The following is a 20,086-nucleotide window of genomic DNA, read 5'->3' as shown; positions in this document are numbered from 1 at the left end:
TTACCCTCTGAGATCCAGATGCTGAGCCTTTAAATGAAGTGCGTTTGAAGGAGCCGCTCATCCTCCGTAAGGAACCTGTGAACTTCCCTTTCTTAATCCCCTCCATAATGGATCTAGCACCCCAGCATCAAAGAAAACCCTGATTTCAGTCACGTAGTCTGAGCAGGTTTTTTCCTGAAGCCAACAATCATTAAATTACGGCTTAAATAAAAAGTAAGTCAAATGCATAGAACCAAATCAAAGCCAAATAATGAGACTTCTGTTCTGATATGGACCCTGTCACAAGTGCTACCAGCAGCCAGCCAAGCAGAAAAACAAGGCAATCCACTGATAGCAACTGCTGGCCCCCTCCCTCTTCTCTACTGACTCTATAATCAGGCTTAATGCACACAGCTTCTGCAAGCTATGGTTTTTAATGGACAGAGATTTAATAAATGGTGATTGAAGGTAAATCTACTTTAGAAGCAGCAGCCCAAAAGGTTTTTATTTGTGCAAAGCACAGGGCAGTCAGATGGAAATTGTTTTGGTATCAGTAGAAAGGCACATGAAAAGAGCAGATGGTCCTCAGCAGACCATGGGTTAGAGGCCTGGTGGAACCCTAAAGGATAACTGCTGATGACAAGTGTGCCTATACCAGGCAATACCCTGGGATGAGAGTGACAAGGTTTTAAAAGCAAACAACCCATAAGAATACCAGTCGGATTGTATCTAATTAGGGAATGAGGGTAGATAAGGTGTGGTGTGTATTACCTTCATGAATTCTCATTAATATCTCAATGCATCTGTTCTGTACTATTCTGCCTAAAATGTGCAGAGTGAGAACAAAAGTAGTTAGGAGAGGGTAAACAAGAAATTAAGATGAGACAAAGTACTTCAAAAGAACAACAAAGTTATTATTGACTAGGAAACATCTAGTTGGCTCCAGAAGACATCAGCAGGAAGTTGTTAGAGTCTGGTTTAGAAAAATAAAATGGATGAGAGTGCTGAGAAAACAGAGATCCATTTCAGAAAAACACACAGGGATGGCAGATTTGTAACTGTGAGGTTAAGTCAGAACCACTAAGTTAGAGGATTTAGTTAGTCATACATTTCTCTTTATGATATATTTTTAGGTTCATCCCTTTGTGCCTCAGTAAAGTTGGCATAGGTGCCTGCTTTCACCTGGTTAGAGAAGGCACAAAAAACTGTGCTGGAAAGCTAAAACAAAACAATGTGGAAGAGACTGATACACAGATGCATCAAATTTTTTGTTCTGGTCAGCAAAGAACAAAAATAGGGACACAATCTTCAAAAAGCAGAAATTTAGAAAACAAATCTGTTCTTTAAAACACAGTCTACAATGCCAGTAATTAACTCAACTAACTCAGTCCCTTTGGATGTGTGATTCCAAGTTGTCTGAGCTCCCTGTAACTGTTCTTGGTGCACTTTAAGGACCACTGGATTTTTACAAGTCATCAATACCAAAGGGATGTTTGCATTCAAGAGCCAGATGAAAGCAATTAGTGCAACAGAAGCTGCTGACTACTAACCCCAGCTGAAAAATCAGGCAACAAAGCTGATGTTCTTGCCCCCACTGTGCTTATATAACACCTCATGGGCCATTTCCACTAGATTGGGAAACAGAGACACGCACCATGCTGGCACTTTCAACAGCTCTGTGACTGAGAAGCACAAGTTGAACAGATTTTTCCAAAAGAGCTTGTGGTTTTAGGAGTGTAGTCTCACATTAGGAAACCTTTTAAATAAATGTTATTATGAAGGTTCCTGTCTCATGTTGGAGTTTTCTGCTTCATCAGTTGAGCTGATTCAATGGTTTGTGTGGCCTGGATCAGATCTGTGTAAGCACGTGGTCTAAATCAGCACAGAGGGAGGAAAGCACAATAATCTCTCACCACAGGATATTGCTGGACAACAAATGAGTATTTGGCACAGTGTGGAAGTGAAAAACCCTTAAACTGGTTCTGAAATGGAACAATTAATGATATAAAATGACACACTTCTCCATCATCCTCCACATTTTGTAATGAAATAAAATTGGTCAGCCTTGGACTATGACAAAAATAAGCACATACACCCCCATAAGGAGCAAGCAGAGTGCAGGCAACACTCTACCTGCAAGAGTCCATCAAGGTCCTTGACAGCCTGTGTTCTGGGAAAAGCAGGATGCACCCCTTTCAAAGTGCACAGAAGTAACATACTAAGACATAAGTAGTTGTACATCTTATTGATACACCATGGGAATTTAACATCTGCAGTCATGAACAGATCCATGTCCCAAAGGCCCTACCACAATGTATTTTTAAAAAGTGAAAAGTTTGGTTAGAGACAACTGTAGCTGTTTCAGCACCTAGAAAAAAACCCCAACACTGCTCTTGCTGTTCATAGAGCTCTATTCCATGACAACACATCAGAGATGTTTGATGTTGGTTTAAAACAAAAAGCAATAGATTTAAAGCTTTCATCTGCAGTCTACCAAGTCAGCTGAAATGTTTCCACTTAGCCTAGTAGTCAAACTACTACTACTAAATATGGAAAGCAGTAGCCCCATAATCCAATGAACTTTATTTACACTGACAGGAAGAGGTAAGATAGGCTTAGACCTCTGTAAAGACCTACATATAAGAGACACGTAGAATTAGGCCTTCCTTCTCTTTGCATTTAATATGAGTAGTAAACACAAGTTTCTTTCATAGGCAATGAATTATAAAAAAAAAAGCCTTAAAGCACTTTCAAAAAATGGGATGTCTTAAAAGAATGTTTTCTGTAAAAAAACAAGCTGTTTTGGTGTCCTTTGACATTTGTGATACAATATAAAAATTTCAAGAGTTGTATTTAACTGAAAAAACAGCCTAGGGTCCATTACACACTTAGCAGTTCTTGACTCTTTATTTTGCCTCCCTGAAGCAAAGCACGGATAGAAAATTGCTCAGTGCTGGTTACCTACCATGAGAATGAGCACTCTGGAGGTCACTGGGGACTGCTGGGTGAAGAGTTGGCTTCTTCTGTAAACTACATATCTTCAAAGCACTGCTGCAGCAACCTAGGCAAGAGCATATTCAGATTAAATATTTAACAGTTTACACAAAAACTCAGCAAGTGACTGGCAGCTGACAGCTAGAGGGAAGAGGTTCCATATTATCAATTCTACACCTAAACTCAGAAGAAGACTGGGCCACTTCGTGTACTTTTACTTCAGCAGTCTGTTTCTCCATTCTAGAGCCTTTCTTATTTAGCAACTGCCTGCCTCCTCTCTTTCTCTTGCAAAGAAAATAGCAAGTTTTAAAAAAAAAATAAAACAGTTAATGAGATGTGGACAGAAAAGATAAACAAATAACCTGTGTTTCTGCCAGTGGGCCTGTAAACTGGTGCCACTCTCACATATGAGAAATAATCTGCACCAATCATATAAACAACAAACCCCATGCTAGTAAGTAAAAAACATATGCAAGTAATCTTGTATCAATCACCTACCAAGGGAGTAGAAACCCACCATGTCACTCTGTCACCCTAGCCTTGCAGGTGATCAACCATCAGTTTCCCTGTATTTGTAGAATCATAGATAAAAAAAATAATAAGTTGGAGCAACTTGTGAGGCTCACCTAGTCTGAAAGGAGAGACAACCTGAAAGTTGGATCAAGTGATCAAGGACAGTGTTTCCAGTCCTCTGGGTAAACTGTTGCAGTATTTCACCATTCCCCTACCCAGAGGATTTTTTTATTATGTCTCTGGGGAATTTCCCTTGCTGCACTGGTTCTTTCTTCTGCACTTATGACAAGAATCTGGCTCCATCTTTCCTGTAACACCCCTTTACTTAGTAGAAGACTGCAACTTAATTCTTCCTTAGTCCCCTTCTTCCCAGGCTGAACAAGCTCGTCCAGCCTATCTTTGGATCTGGGACTTCCATTCTCCAACCACCCTCATCCCAAGGGTCCCCACAAAGATATTTGCAAATCCTGTACTGAGGGGCTCCCAAAATAAAGACAGTGCTCCAGATGCAAACTCCTAAGTGCCAATCAGAGGGAACAAACATTTCCCTCTCACTAACACAGCCTTCAGCACTGCAAGGGCACTCTGCTGACTGACCTTCAATTTGCTGTTCACTGGGATTCCAGGTCCTACTAACACAGAGACTTTGCATTTGCCTTAGTAAACTTTTATTAAGTTTGTGTTAGTTGATTCCTCCAGCTCGTTGGAGAAACAGCCTCTAGCTGTGTTCCCTTGGTATAGTTGCAAATTTCCTACAGGTGCACACAGCCCATCTTCCAGGTATCAAATATGTTACTCTATATTGGCCCATTCTTTATCACATTTTACACAGGAAATCATATTCAGACTGAATATTAGAAACAAAAAACTTGATAATCTTAGCAGTTTAGAACATTTGAATAGCACATTGTTTCAATGTGCTGAATTGAAGCACAAACAGAGAATTTTAGAGTCTGAATTTGTGATAGAGGGTCTTCCTTGGATCCCGATTTATTATAGCATCCTCAGAGACATAAGATCAGTTTTACAGCAGGCAGAAGCCCACTGAACAGCGGACTGAGCCAGCTGACAACTTCTTACATACACAGGGCTAGCTGCCAGCTGTTTAACCATTTTCCATGTGGTTGCATGATCACTGGTACTAACACTTGAGAAAATGTGCTTGGATGGGCTTCATTTGACACCAGAACACCATGGTGAGCTCTTCTCTTGGAGCTCTGTGGCTCTTTTCCCCTTCCTGAGTACATTAAAGGCTTGTATAGGCAGCACACAGCAATTTAAAGCACAATCAGCTTCCATCTCAGTGAGTAGGTGTTACATTAGAAATGGAAATTAAGACCTCATATCACAGAAAATGGTATTGGGAGAGCATTTTTACAGGAAAATTTATCCAGCATTGTACTTTTGACATTCCTGTGTTTTCAAACAGTATCACAAGAAGCTCTGGCTACTGTTAGCAGGGACATTATCTCTGATTAATAAAACTGAGTTACTTGGTTTCTTTCTGTGGTTTGAAACTATCTGGGATGGAAAAAAATAGCAATACAAAAAAAATGATAGCTGAGGACAGCACAAAATGTTATCTGTCCCTGCCCATAACAGGCTGTGTATTATACTTAGATTACACTGCCTAGAACTTGGTAGCTATTTCTGCAGCACTTTCCATCTAAACATTCAAGTGACTTGAACATAAAACTCCTGAACTTCAGCACCCTTAGGAAGAAAGGAAGCACTTCTCTCTAACAAATAAGGGAGTGGCTAAGATCTGTGTGATGGACAAAGCATGAACATCCAGATGTGACGAACACCTTTTTTCCTTTTGGTTGGGTTCTGGTTTCCTCCCCCTCACCCACAGTCTGATGGCAGGGTGGATTTCCAGAAGAAAACGAGTCACAGCACCCAGCTTGTCTGGGCTGCACATTTCCTCATCCATTAGTTACTCATATACTGGTAGCAGGGGATATGCACCACATATATTAAATAATACCTTCCTGAGAAAGGATAACAGACCCACACTTCACACATCAATGTAATTTTCTGCTTGTGCTCGCTTTCTCTTTTTCTTCCTATGAATATTATACAGATTAGTAATAGAATTTCAGCATAATTTTACAGATAAGGAATGGTGTAATTGGTTATAGGTTCCAATATTTATAAGACACTCACTAATTTTGATTGTTTAAGCTCAGACAGTTCCTGACCTAATTCTGAAAAATGCTGAAAAAGCAACAGCTCCTATAATAGCAAATGGAAGCTGCCACTTTTCTTCAATTCAGGTTCTTGTTGCCCCAAGTGACTTTTCAAAAACTGAAGCAGACAAAGACCCTTATAGAGCACAGAAGACTACCTAAATCAATTTGGTATTTATGAGGATCTAGCCCATGGTTAATGGTATTTTGGAAAACTCTGGCCTCGATGGTATATTACATGCCATGTCCCCATGTACAATAATTTACTTTGCATGCAAATTTCCTCCTACTGGAATTAGAGAGCTGGTGACAGCTTCCTGCTGCTCTCAGAGAGGCAGAGCTGAAACCAGGACATTGGAATCCTTCCCTATGGGATCATATTCACTTTCCAACCCAGCTGAAAGAGCTGGTGGCACATTTAGAATCACTTGGGAACAATCTGACAAATCATGCCCTTCTGTAAATGGATAGGTCTTCCAAGCTAAGAAAATTGATTTGTTGACTTCTGGTTCTCTGAAATATGGGGGAGGTAAAACCTGAATTCTAAAAATAGGACTATGAATATAATAATAAGAAAAGATTTTATGGAGACGGAACTTCATAACTGTTTTAGGTATACTAAAACAGAATAAGCAAATTGTTACTCTGGATACAAAGCTAAGCCACTAAAAACATTCTATGATTTCACTTCTACTTTAAGGATAATGACAACAAATAAATTACAATGATGTTCAGACACAGCATACTCAGAAGTGACTTTACTTTTAGACAGAGAGAAAACCATAACTCTTTCCAGTCCCCATAGTCATAGTAATAAAATAAATTAGACAACAGAAAGGATTACACTGCACTTCATGTGATTATTTGACAAACCAGCTTTGCTGAATCTTTTCCATTTTCTGTGCATCATCAGCCCTAAGAAATTACTTCTCACTGGTCTCAGACTTGTCTATGTGACAAGGCACTTCTTTGTCCTGAAGTGAAATACCTCCTAGCCCAGATTGGCAAATGATGAAAAGTACTGACATTCACCCCACATGACCATTATGATCAGTTTGTCTGAATAATCAGGTCAAGATTTTTTCTTCATTTTCCCTATATTTTCATTATTTTCCAAGCACTCTGCTCCTATTCAAACAAGTAGATGTAATAAATAAAATGTCTTTAAATATTTTCTGTTAAATATGGTTTGGAATGTTTTTTTCCTATGTCTAAAACAGTCTGAAACTGTCTGTACATCCATACAATTACTTTTGCTCTGTAATAAAAGCAGAATGCTATCTCTGTGATTGGAACCACAAAGTGCAGCTAGAGGGGAGCACTCAACAGTTTGCTGGGCTGGACAGACTGGAAAGATGCTGGGGGCCTCCTGGGTGTGAGCAGGGTATAAACCTAAACTCAAAATGCAAACCAGACTGATTTCAGAGGTAGAACCACTGTCCCTGATGGTGGCCCACCACTGAAGATGAGATTCAGGCTGGGTAGCTTTAACATATACTGCATAAACACAGGCAGAAATCAGCTTCAGCCTCACAATACTAAAAGCAAGTGGGATTTTGACATAGATTTCAATGAGAACAGGATCTCAGAAGAATTACATAAGGTTTTGTTTTCATTTGATTTGAGTATAATCACTGTTTCAGTATTCAATAAACCACTTGTATCAATGCATTACCATGTCTCAAACAAAGCTAGTTAAATAAATCCAGAACATTTCTACGAGCAGCTAGAGGCTGCAGGAAAGAATGTTTGTTACTTAACTAGTAACAGCGAACTTGAAAGGGTAGTGAAGAAAAAGAGAACCGAAAAACTGGAGCATAAGCAAAATTAGTAATTTAATGACAAGTAAGCATGGAAGCCTTGAACTGCCCCACTGCATACCAACGCACAAAACTCCACTGATCTGAGAACTGAAAGAATGAGGTTGTAGTTCTGGAAGTTGCTTATTTCCACTTCCCACCACAAGCCAGTATCTGCAACTAGTGATGAAAAACCTGCTCCCTGCTGGGGTAACCAAGGAATGTCTGAAGAGCAGATGTGCTGGAAGTTCTGCTAATATTCAGCATAATAAATGATAGAACAAGGCTTCCTACTATTCTTCACGATTCCTGAGGTGGAAAAAGCAATTGGTTCTTACTAGGAAATAACTGAATTGCTATCAATTCTGAAAACAGCTAAGGACAGACTTCCCTGCGATGCTTTGGTAACGTATCAATTCTCTAATTCATAGCACTGGGTTCGGCTGCGACGCTCCAAGCACAGAATACCCAGTCCTGCATCGACTGTGTGGGATCCAGGGGAAATGCTCCGCACGGGGTGGGATGCTGGGAAGTGCTCCCGCTCCCCAAACCCGGCACGTCCCCCTGCCCGCCTTTCGGCTGCCACCAGCGCCACCTGGTGCTGCTCTGCAGTGCCCGTTTCCTTGGGAATGCCAGGAATTTCTCATGGGAATACTGTCCATCCTCCCTCCAGAAATACAACCATGGCTAATATTTATACACTGGCATGTGGGAAAGGTCAAATATGTTCATCTTTACGTACAATGAATTGTCCAGAAGAGGTTTAAAAACCTCTCTGTATGAAAAAGAATCTAATCAGCCAGTGACCTTTCCTAAATTCTGATGAACTGGTATTGTACACCATGATGTTGGTTCTGATTCTAAAAAATGCTTTTCAAATGAAAAAAAGTAAATAAAATACACAAAATAAATTTGGACCACTTAGCAGTAATGGTAACTGAAACCTAGAGAAGACCTAGAAACGTGCATATGAATACATTTTGGTGCCAGAAGAAGACAGTTTGAAGGATGAGTTAGCTGCAAGATAACTGCAAAGATAAGATATAGAACAAGTTTCAATGTAAAGTAATGGACTGAGAATCACATACTCTCTTCCTGTCCCTGATTTTCTCATTTATCATGTGCAAGTCACCCCATATCCTGAAACTAATCTTGGTTTCTTCACCTGAATAAAAGAAACAATCATATAAACCTATGCAAAGACACTGAATTCTAGTATATTTGTAAAATCAGTTGGAGTTCTTTGACAGATACAAGTATGATTAGGGGTTGCAAAGTGCTCAAGCAAAAAATCCCTACATTTTTAAATAGTATCTCAGCTGTACTGACAAGCCCACAGTTCTTTATGGCAATGGGTTCACAGTTTTGCAAGATGTTTTAAGTACTTTCCTAACACTAATGAAACTTTTTACAGAAGAGTTTAAAAGGGATGGCTACAAAACCCTAACATCTCGTTTCAGAGTTCATCACCAGAAGAAAGAAAAGGGAGGAGAAATACACATGGCAATGATTCCCCTTCTCTGCATTATAACTCTACCACTTAGAGGTTTCTTTATTTCAGGTAAATTTACCCATGACAGAAACAACTCTAGCACACCTCAGCAAGCAGTGAATCAGCATGTTCTAGGCAGCCTTGTCTGACAGAGCTTAGCACCTGTCAGTGAATTGCTGGTCCCTGTCTATTGTCCTTGCATAACTCACCGAGTCCTGTGACATTCCAGCAACTTTTGCCATTATGCTGGATGTTTTCTGACTGTAGTGCTTTACCTTCTCCTAACTCATATTTGTTAAGAAAGGTGCATTAAAACAGTAAAACCTAATTAACTGGAGATGTGATAACACAAATTTGGAGAAAAATCCATTGCTCCCATTTGCCTGTGAGGCATTAGATAAAAAAGCAGCTGTACTTTTTGTTGCCAATCTCTGTAGAAGAAAGGGGCAACCCCTTGAAGTTTTCACTGATTTCCTTGGGGTTGCCAAGAGGAGCCGCTGTAGTGCTTATGCCAGAGGAAGACACTACCACATCCTCTCACTCACAGGCTGTCACAGCACCTCATCCCTCTTATCTGTTGATCATGACTTCAGCTGCAGTTCATGTGAGATGTGCCAAGTTAATCACTGGAAACAAACAGCTTCTGGGTAGCTATAGATCAATCTTCTACCAGCAACACCCAGACCTGAGAGCCACCAGCCTGTCATGCTGACAGGCACAGGGAAATTACCTGTGACAGACCCATTAGCCAGATGTTGGTCCATGGGCAATTTTAGAATTCCCACCTTTACCAGTTCCTTCAGTGGCAGGCTCTCCATTTCTGCTAGGAACATTTATCACAGCAATACTTTCCAGATGACCAACTCCTGCCACACAGATCTTCAGAAATCTGACAAATGATGGTGGATTTCCTTTGCTGCAACTTAAATTTCAAAAAGTAACACTGCTGAAGGGATACACCATGAGACAAGGACCTCCCTTTTCTCTCCTTCACAATCTCCTCACCTTTACAAAGTTGGCATCATGTAAGTCAGCTATCTCTCTCCTGACTGCAAAGTCTCAGAGCTACCAATAAAGACAAAATCTGCTCCAAACCACAAATGCTGGAATCAAATGAGCAAAGCAAGACAATCAAACACTGCTATCCCAGCTGACCTTGCAGTAATAGGATCACTCCAAGATTAGTCTATGTCATAGATTAAGCCCACTGAAGTAAACTAATCCTTTTGCAGTCAGCTAAGACTATATGTTTACTCACTAAGGTGGGAAAAACTCAGGAGTGTAAAATGTTTATTAGCCAGAACACACAATCTAGACTGCAGGTATGTGCACGTTTAGCACAACTATTGCTGCAACACTGACTTTAAAGTGCCTTCAGAAAGGAAGAAAAAAAAATCCTTAAACAGGTTTTTAAACTATATTGTTGACTTATGAATCTCTTAGATAACTCTACCACTTCACATTTTGACAGTAAATTTTTTGTCTGAGCAAAGCAGCACAGAGAGCTTCCAGAAGAGACATTCTGTACATCACCAAAAAGATGCCTTGCAGGCAGCAGGACAGCTTCCTTTGGCTGGCAGAGCAACACTCCATTCTGACTGCCAACAACAGGAAGCCCAGTGCTGACAGCTCTGAGGAGGAGCACCATAACCACTTCCCTGCCCACGAGCACAGCAGCTGGTGACTGCTACCTGCACTGTCCCAGCTGCCCCTGCCCCATCAGCCCTGAGCACTGCGATCACAGCTCACCGCCACAGACCTTTGGGGTTGGGGTTTGTTTCCTGCCCAGCACCACTGAACTACAACTTGTCCAACCAGTCAGAGTAATGGCATTTGCCCAGCTGTGCCCAGGGACTGAGGTAGAGCTGGAGGCATTTTCTTCCCCACAGGAAGCCCCTTTATGGTGCATACATCACACTTCTCTAGAAAACATATCTTCACATCTTTAGGAACTACCCATGCTGCCATCTAAGTCCAGGTTGCTCACACTGCTTTTTGCAGACCTTGCTCCTTCACCTCTCTAAAATAAAATGTATTCCAGGGTCTTTAGTTTGAATTTTCATCAAAATAGCAACATATGACTCAAAGAGGGGAACTGGGGGAATTACACAGAAACAAACCATGTTTTGGCAGTTTCCTCACATTCCTTTATTTCTCTACTCATGGAAACAATCACAGCTCAGTGTCCCCCGATAACACGGATGACAGCTGTACCTGGGAACGCTGGGTAACCCAGATGCTGAGCTGACAGACGCTGTTTTACTGAAGGCACAGCCTAAGTGCCACCAAAACCAGGCTGTACAAACCCCTGGACAGTCACCACCAGAGAAGCACTAGAACAGCTATGTCCCTGCCTGCATGGCAGAGTTCCACATGTCACCATCATACTCTGCTACTGCTGCTGAATTTACCAAGCTGTCTCAACACATCAAAGTGCAAAATTTCAAATTAACACATCCACTTAGTTGCAAACACATACACGTATATCCAGTCAATATATAGCTGATTATTAGTGCACCCAAAGTAGCTTTCCTCACATGTCCTCAAAAAATTTCATGTTCATGTGCTCCAGAACAACACAATTACAATGAAATGAAGGCTTCATTAAATATTTTATAAGTAGGTACTGTCTTGAGACAAAATTTGTAAACAATGAAATCCAACACTATTTTAACAGAAGATGAAGAAAAATTCTTGACTATGAAAACAATTTCTAATTCATCAAGAAGCATTCTTTTGTACTGTGCAATAGAACATTTCATATTTTTTCCCCATAGCAATTACTACAGCTTTTGGGGCCCAATCCTTAGAGATGTTAAATTTGCCACATAAAATTTAACCATAGTTCAGAAACAAAAGCAGTGCATATTTTAGGACTTAGGGAGAGTTAAGCATAGATTGGCTTTATGCCAGCCCTCAGCAGTAGGCTGAATTCCACCTTTAATGAAGTTGATATGAGCTAGGCTTTTACAGGATCTGTAAGTTTGGGCCTACTGTTAAATTAGAAAACTGTTGTAACATTGTTTCACTGCAGCCAACTAATTCTCAGCATACACACATTTGAATCAGAATTTTGACATTTGTTTTTGGAGGCAATAAACAGATTAAACAGAACTCAATGAACACTAAAGACCTGGTGATAAGGCAACTTGGTATTTTTCAGATGAAATTTTGGCCTCAGCTTGAGGCAAGAGGTTTTAAATTAGATGTGATGTCAAGTAATTAAAAGCAAGTCTGACAAGTGGCTTCAATGGAGACAAGACTGAAAGAAAGCATTTGCAGCTTTGAACAAATACATATGTAATCAGTCCTGATGACTATATTCCACCATTGACTCAATTTGCAGACACTTTCCTTCATAATGCATTACTCTTGCTTAGCTTAACCCATATTTTATCCAAGTTGTCCTTGCAAGATGGATTCTTGGAAGAACTGTTTTCCTACAACTTACTTTTGAACTTTTAATTTCCAAACTTGTGTGGTCTGATGAAAGGGTGAAGGCAGATTTTGGTATCATTCAGCTTGGTATTACTAGCAGAAAACAAGCAAGATTTCTGCAGCAAAATTAATAAGAAATTTCAAGTGGAAAGGTACTTTGAAGAAATTCCCACTGACACCCCTGAAACGGGCAGCTAGGGCTGCAAAGAGAATGTCTGAGCTGTAGTTTATATTAATGACACACATGGTTGCATGAATAGCCAGCAAAAGAGTCAGTCCTCACAAACAAAGGCAGACCATAAGACTGAGGTTTTATTGCTGCCATTGAGTTCTCCTTGGGGTTGCTACATCCATATTCATCAGTACTTCCTGGCTCCTGTGCACTGAGTCCCTGCAAAACTCCCAGGCTCTCATTCCAGGAAAATCAGGGCTGGGCAATTTCTCACATCAGCCACTCAAGGGCCAACTGATGACCAAGTCCATGCCAAGCTCCATTTCAGCAGCCACACATAATCAATACAGATAGGAAGAAAGCTACTCTACTGATCTAATTTGATTTTCTGTTATGTGTTCATCTCAAAGTACCTGTGACCATAAGAGATTGCAGTGTGGATGGTAAAGTATGATGAACTGCAAATGTTCAGAGATCTATCCCTTTGCTTCAGATCAGGGAGTGCTGAACAGAAAATCATGACAGTGAAACATAAATAACACCAGTTAAACAAATTTGGTTAATTTGGAATCTTTGTCTTTGCATCAAGCATTTTTCACTCATCTGTTTCTTCTACTGTTATGTGTATCAGCATGTTTTGTTCTACGAGTATGAGTACTAAAACCCTTGAACTTCAATAAAGCATTTAACAAGTACATAACAAAACATATATGTACCTCTGTACTTTCTCCTGAATCATCCATCAGACAGCTAAAAACTTACTTTCATTATTCATTTTGAAAAAAAATAATTCCTCTCTTCTATTAAAGACAATAAATTGATATATAAAAATATTACTGTATTAAAAAAAGCATTCAGATTTAAACTCCTTAGCATGAAGGAGTATTGGAAGACACACCAGAAGAGATAACTACCTCTTGGGAGAAAAACAAAGGCAGCTCTCATCTCCCTGAAGGCAGAATGAGTCTTATTTAGCTTTCTGCTTTGCAAAAGATTTTTGACCCAAGCAAACGGCCATTAGAACAGTGGTAGAAAAGACAACCACATTTATTTTCTCACCTGTACCAAATCTGCACTCATTTATATCTCACTTATTTCCTTAACACAGAAAAATGAGAAACACCTACCTTGTCAGACTTGAAGAAAGCACCACATCTTCGGTGTGTGTGTTAGTTACACACAGCAAGGTAATGTTCCCCCTAAAGTCAAAGTATTCCCCATAGCCTTTAGCATGTAGAGGTTCTTTTAGCTCTGGCAGAGGATGTGCAAACGTCCACTCAGGGTATTACAAAAGGCTAATTCCTAATTCTCTTGAGTAAGCCTGCTTGCTGCTATGGACTACTACAGGCTTTATTCCTATTAGAGACTTACCGGTTGCCAAAGGTGACAGTGCTGTGTCACAGATAATCATGAAAGTGATATGGTAAAGGGTTTCTGAAAGTTTAGCTTTGAGTAAAAAGATCCAAATTTTAAGTCTGTAGCTGTTTAAGCCTGAGAACCAAGCAGGTATTTATGTTTCACATTTCCAGTATTAGCTGATAGGCAGTAAGGTGATGTACCCCTTCCACTCACAAGCCAAACTACCACTCAAAGAATCAATGACAGCAGATGGGAGCAGGCTGATACCATTCCCCAGATGGCAGCAATTAGGAGAAGGTCAAGCCATGTCAGAAAAAGTAGCGCTTGTATTCAGTGTTCAGTTTTGGGTCTAGGCCATCTAATCTTTTCTAACCGCATAACTTAAGAGCCAAGGCTGGTTACCAAACGTGGGAACTGCACCATAACTTGTGTTTCTATAAGGGAAATTCTGTACTTTATGTAAATTTGGACAAAAACCTAAATGAGGCGTGTTTGGTTGCCTTCTGACTGAGGCTGACTTCTCCCAAGGTGGAGTACATAAAATATTTTGTGACAGCTTAGGTAACACAAAGCAATCTTTGCAGGACAGAGTACCAGATAAGAAGCTGTCTTGCAAATAAACTTTCCACTTTGTTTTTATTTGTAAGAGAAAATATTAATTAATGGGCAGGTGAGTTTCCAAACAGGTGATGAGAGAGCTGTAGAAGTTCTCAAAGTCTATCAGTAGCCACTGAGCTCTTATCTAAACTGCACAGAATAATACCCTTGTATGACTGGAATTACTCCATTGCCTGCTACTTCTGAAACAATGCTTTAGCTCCCATAACTAGCAAACCATCTGAAATTAATCCACTTAGTAATTATCTTATTTAGCTTTCACTAAACTACCTTCAGAGTCCTATTTTCTGCACAGCAGCACATGCCATAAAAGTCAGCATTATACAGATTTGTACACTGTTCTAAATATAACTGACTTCAGTAGTTTTGTGTGTCCTAAAAACAACCAGAAAGGTCATAATGAACGCAACCAAAACCAAACCTCTAATTATTCTTTACACTTTATGCACCCTGGATGGTTCCCACCTGGTTTCTCACAGTCTGATGACACACACCGAGTCCTTCTGGTGGAGGCAGTTTCCTGTTTTTCCCGCACTCTGCCATGTGCGCGGCCAAGCTTCCCGCAGCATTCCCAGCAGGAGGCTCCGGCAGATGGCGCGAGCAAACCGCCTGCGAGCAGGGAAAGGCAGCACGGCCAAGCGCCGGCGAGCTGGCTCTGCACACTCGTCAGGTTTTCAGGTTTTCTTCTCACCGTCACAGCTTGCCAGTGGTATGAATTCCCTACTTAACTATTTACCAGTACCAGATGTTACTAAACTGCAAAAACATGGATCTATCTTCATCCCAAAGGAAGGTGAAGTGATGCATTTCATTGAAGCTAGTCTGGCAGCAACTCCCAAAGACAAACAGGTCAGAATACATCTCGTTTGCACCTCAGAACAAGACTCAAGGACACAAGGATTACAGAAGAGAGAAGAGGATCAATAACCCGAATTTCCAAAGGATCCTGAAACTTTTACTGCAGAATGAAACAAAGCTTTCAACAGCAAAGAAGTAGCACGTTCTCTGAAATTTTCAGTTCCTTGGCTGCATCCTCAGGTACAGTGATCCTTTTCTTAGGATGCTGGATTAACAGTGCAGTATGTGCCTAATGCAATTGTAATTTCTAATCTGCTTTTCCTCAGAGTCTTTAATAAAGATCACAAACTGAAAAAAATTCTTGCTTGAACACTGACTTTTAAAGTGAGTCTGAAAATGGCAGCTAACATAGTGTGTCCTTCTACCTAGCTGAAGTTGAGACTGTGTAACAGGTTCAGCCAGATAGTATGACCCCAAAAGGTGTATTTTCATCTCCCTATACAGAACTCACTATAGCCCTGCTCTTCATACTGCTTAATTTTACTTTCCCTTTAGACTTGTTGGGCCATGCATCCAGTGACTGCCCAAGAGCAATTGTCAAGGCTGGAAGGTCACAAGCAAGATGTGGCCAACAGACCATTACATTACTTGCCTCAAAAACTCTTATGGCTGAAGGCACAATCTAAGATGTCCATTTTATTTTTCACAGACGCAGACTATGAAAGAGACTCTTGGGAATAGTTTTCCAAATTAATTTTCAAGTAATGTAATGTTTTGATAATTTTAATACAATCAAAATTCTACCAGCTGGTGGGGTGGTAAATGCTGTACTCACTGAAACGAGAGTAATGTAATTATGATCAGTTGAGACAGTTTGTGGATACTGATCTATCTGAACTACATGCAGTTAAGCTGTCAGCAGTGCAAAAGCAATTGATGTAGCAAAACCTAGACAATAATAAACTAATAAAGCAGATAAAAATTATTAAAAAGAAGCTACTATTACAACAAAACTACATTTTACAGGACCAAAACAAAAGCTCTGGCTAAGAATCTACTGCCCCTCTAAGGGGCTCTGACAAGGGACTCTGCTGAACCCAGAGTAATGCAATTAGCAGCATCTTGTTAGAAAATCAGACTTACAGCTGGTAATAAGAGAGCCTTAAAACGATTATTATTACATTAACTTCTGGAAAATAAGGAGATTTATAGCTACCATAAAAGACAATTGCTTCACTGCTATTAAACCCAGGCATTAATGTTAAACTACAACTAACCTGAAAAATACAAGATTTTAACTGAGGCTTTGCATTTAATTAGTTCAACTAAAACAAACAAACGAACAAACAAAAAGCACAAAAAAAGCCAAAATATAAGGAGATGAACATTAATTTTTGGGTTTGGTGAGTGTTCACAGACTCAAGAGAATGCCCAACCACTTCTTAGGATGCTGGGCAAAAGATAGATTAATTAATTAAGTAATAATAGATTAATATACTTAGGCCCTCAAACTGCTAGAGCATTTGCCAATGCCCAGCAAAGCTTTCAGAAGAGTCTAGCTCCCACTCTGGCCCATCAACCTCCCCCCAGCTATTCTTCCTCCTTACCAGACGGGAAGCAAGTGCTTCACTGCATCAGGCAATTCCTAAGCCAGGGCCATCTCTGTGAGCAAACCCTACTGACAAAACCACATGATCTTACTTCCCAGACTCAGGGCTACCTTCTAGGCAGCCAGCCCACATACCAGCTCTGTGCTTTTGTTCTTAAGCTTCATTACGGAAGAAGAATTTTTGGTCTCTTGTCTTCCTTATCTGCTGCAAAGGCTCAGGGTGTTCCAAGCAGAAGGGAGCCAGAGCACACTGTGTTCATAACACCTCCAGTGGGGCTCATGTCACAGCAGTGTCTGGCAGATACACTGGCACAGAGCCACCATCTTCTCTAAAAGGGTCCAAGGAACAATCAGACAAAGGCAAATAAATGCTTTTCTCCTGTAAAGGGTCTTCCTAAGGGACAGTGGAAACTGCCTATCCTTTTATGCTGCCAACATGGTACAGAGGGAGAATGTATAAAAGGGAAGTTGATCTCACAGTCACTTTCTGCAATGCCTTTGCTGGAAATGGGGTGGGGCAAGGATTTTGAGTTATCCTGAGAGGGTTGCAGGGGGGAGAGGGGGCTTAGGCAATAATTGATGCCTTTTTCATAAGCACTGAGTCAATTTCTTAACATTGAACTTGAATAAGGTGGGCCTCTTCTGTGGCGAGGCAGCTTGGCCATTTCAAATGGCTGACACAGGAAACAGGGACACAGGCAATGGATTGTTTGCCCCTTTTCTTCCCTATAGCCTCCACGTGTAGCACTGCTGCAGGAGCCATGTATAGGATGTATACTTGTCCTCATCTCCTCTAGTAGCTCATGATTGAGCTCAAATGTAGTAGTGCAAACTAAAGAGGAAAAAATACTTTAATTAGCTTTCAAATCTCTGCAGTGTCTCTCTTTGAACAACTCCAGAGGTCTCAATCTATGTTAGGAGCTAAGTGAAGTCATGAGCAAAGAGTCTCACCCATTTACCCAAGGAAAGGCACATGAGAAGAATGAAGTCAAGTAATGTGCAATACAATGGTGGCTTCTGAGCATTCCAGCGACAGTTCAGGTGCCAGAGGTCTGCCAGGGACACAATGTTGTTATCTATGTCACACATGAGGTATTTTCTATGTACTGTAAATCTCTCTAGCTCCTGAAGCTGTCTGGAAGTATAGAAGCAGAAAGGGATAACAAGTCATCTCCCCCTTTGCTGGATTGTGGGTCTTGTGCTCTGCTTCTTACAGCTATGTCACACTATGGGCCAAAACTGACACTCTTAAAAACCATGACTATCAATTAAAAGGCAAAGAGAAGAGAGAAGGGAATCCCACTGACAGTGTTTTGTTTGTTTTTTTTTTTTTCCTAACATGACACATTTTTTTAACAGTGCTAAACAGAAGTTTCTGCAATAAAGTTGTTGTATTGTGATTAGTACTAGAATTAGAAGAGGAAGAAAAGCATCCTCATTTTAAGTGGTTAGACTCATTGTTTTATGAATTCAACTAGACAACTAACTGACTGACTATTTTAGTCATAATCTGTGGCTGAAATGGGATAATTATGAATGCTGGCAGGCCCACTTATATAGAGGAAACAGACTTCTGCATCTTTTTGTATATAGTTTGTAATCCAGAAATGAACAGACGACTGTGTGCAAAGTCTGGTTCTCCTGATCTCACACTGATGTCCATTCCAAAACCAACATTTCCTTCATTCAAATTCCTTGAACACGGGCCTACTTTCCATATTTGTATTCGGAACCAAAAAAATTGGAACTAATATAAGAATACTGAAAGCAGGTGTTGTGCAACTCAAGATCTTTGTTCCTATTGGGATAGGTGGGGTTTTGTACTTTAATTGTGCTGTTAAGAAGTTTACATGAGTCATTGCCTCACCTCCTTCCTGCCTTATACTACACCAACAGGCATATGGGGGTTGGACCATGTGTGTAGTTAGAAGAAACTTGAAGAGTCCCTGCAGAGATTCAAGTGTAGCTGGACACATTGCTAATCTTGATTTTTGAATGGCAATATAAAGGGAGAAAAACAGCTAACACTCACGAAACACAGAAAAGACAAATGAGGAACTAACCAAAAGTACTCTAGCTACTCTGAGTGCTGGCACTCCCACAGTTATTTGATAGCCAAGGCAGAATAAATAATCAGCCATTTTTTTTACATTAATCTCCTGAGAAGGGGAAAAAGGAAGGGAATGTAAGTTGTCTTCGTGGAATGTTGTCAGATGAGAATTAAAATTCCAGTCTTTACTGAGGCCTCTGCTGGAATGTGCATAACACTGGGTACATTCCTCCATGCACATACACACTTTGTGTTTTATTTTTCTATGGCATGCTGCTTTAAAGGCTCACAGCTGCATTCTTACTTGATTTCTCAGTAATCTGTGTACATAAACACAGTGACACCCAAAGCTGCCCTCCTCACCCTGGTACCTTGGACAAAATAGCAGCTGTTTCACCCAGCAGTGAGATGCATCTGAAGACCACACTGGGACCATAGGAAGTTGATGTATAGAGTCATCTTGAGCTTTAAGTCTGCTGCTTCCACCAAAAGCTTCTCACACACACTACTAGCAATGGCTTAGCAAACCTTCAGTGGTCAGCAGTGAGGCCTGACAGTTGTAATTTCACTTTCAGATAGTTAGAACTTGGCTTATGCACTAAACCACCACTGCTAATTCTAACCATCACACTGTTGATTTCAGCTGCTACCCAAAGCACTTACCTTTCACAAACAACGGGATACTCTTTGCAGGGAGAGAAAAGGAGGAGGAGAGGAGAGATGCAATTTTTTGTGCCATGGCAATTTCACAAAAAATGACTGAACATCACAGAGAAGGCAGGCCTGTAGAGGGGACAAACACATCCCTTCAGCAGAGGAGAGTTCATAACAGAATTATATAAATGCTTTTCCTAATACCAAATAAACAATTATACAGGCCAGTAGGCAACTATTCAGTATATCATAAAACCACACTGTAATAATGAAGTCAGATGCAAAATACTTAAATCTTTTTACAATCCTTGCCCAGTCAAGTCAGAGGCAAATTTCTAAGACAATTATAAATGTACACTTGGAGTCAGATTTTTCTCAATAGATGCCTCATGATGCAGACAATACTTTAAAAAAAAATCACT

The 20,086-nt window shown here is 40.4% G+C and overlaps 1 protein-coding gene and 1 long non-coding RNA gene across 13 annotated transcripts in view; one reads left to right on the top strand and one right to left on the bottom strand.

Moving 5' to 3' along the window:
* LOC144246948 (uncharacterized) overlaps nucleotides 1-7,939 on the top strand; it is a 62,159-nt gene extending 54,220 nt beyond the window's left edge. For both annotated transcript variants that reach the window (XR_013340659.2, XR_014957584.1), the window contains one exon: nucleotides 7,906-7,939. This is a non-coding gene — a long non-coding RNA (uncharacterized LOC144246948). The remainder of the gene's footprint in view (nucleotides 1-7,905) is intronic.
* Nucleotides 1-20,086, bottom strand: part of TRPM1 (transient receptor potential cation channel subfamily M member 1) — a 118,523-nt gene that overhangs the window by 69,160 nt on the left and 29,277 nt on the right. For 8 of the 11 annotated variants that reach the window (XM_085588642.1, XM_085588643.1, XM_085588644.1 and 5 more), the window contains 2 exons: nucleotides 19,674-19,793; nucleotides 2,945-3,040 (listed from right to left, as the gene is read on the bottom strand). In XM_085588642.1, coding sequence (XP_085444768.1) covers nucleotides 2,945-2,947 — 3 coding nt within the window. In that variant the 5' untranslated portion in view covers nucleotides 2,948-3,040; nucleotides 19,674-19,793. The other 3 variants (XM_085588646.1, XM_085588647.1, XM_085588656.1) reach the window with 3 other exon arrangements.

The sequence above is a fragment of the Lonchura striata genome, chromosome 10, assembly GCF_050655825.1.
Source record: "Lonchura striata isolate lonStrDom1 chromosome 10, ASM5065582v1, whole genome shotgun sequence".
NCBI classification, from domain to species: domain Eukaryota; kingdom Metazoa; phylum Chordata; class Aves; order Passeriformes; family Estrildidae; genus Lonchura; species Lonchura striata.
The sequence above is the reverse complement of the archived record's forward strand: the minus strand, read 5'-3'. Positions and strand labels throughout refer to the sequence as shown.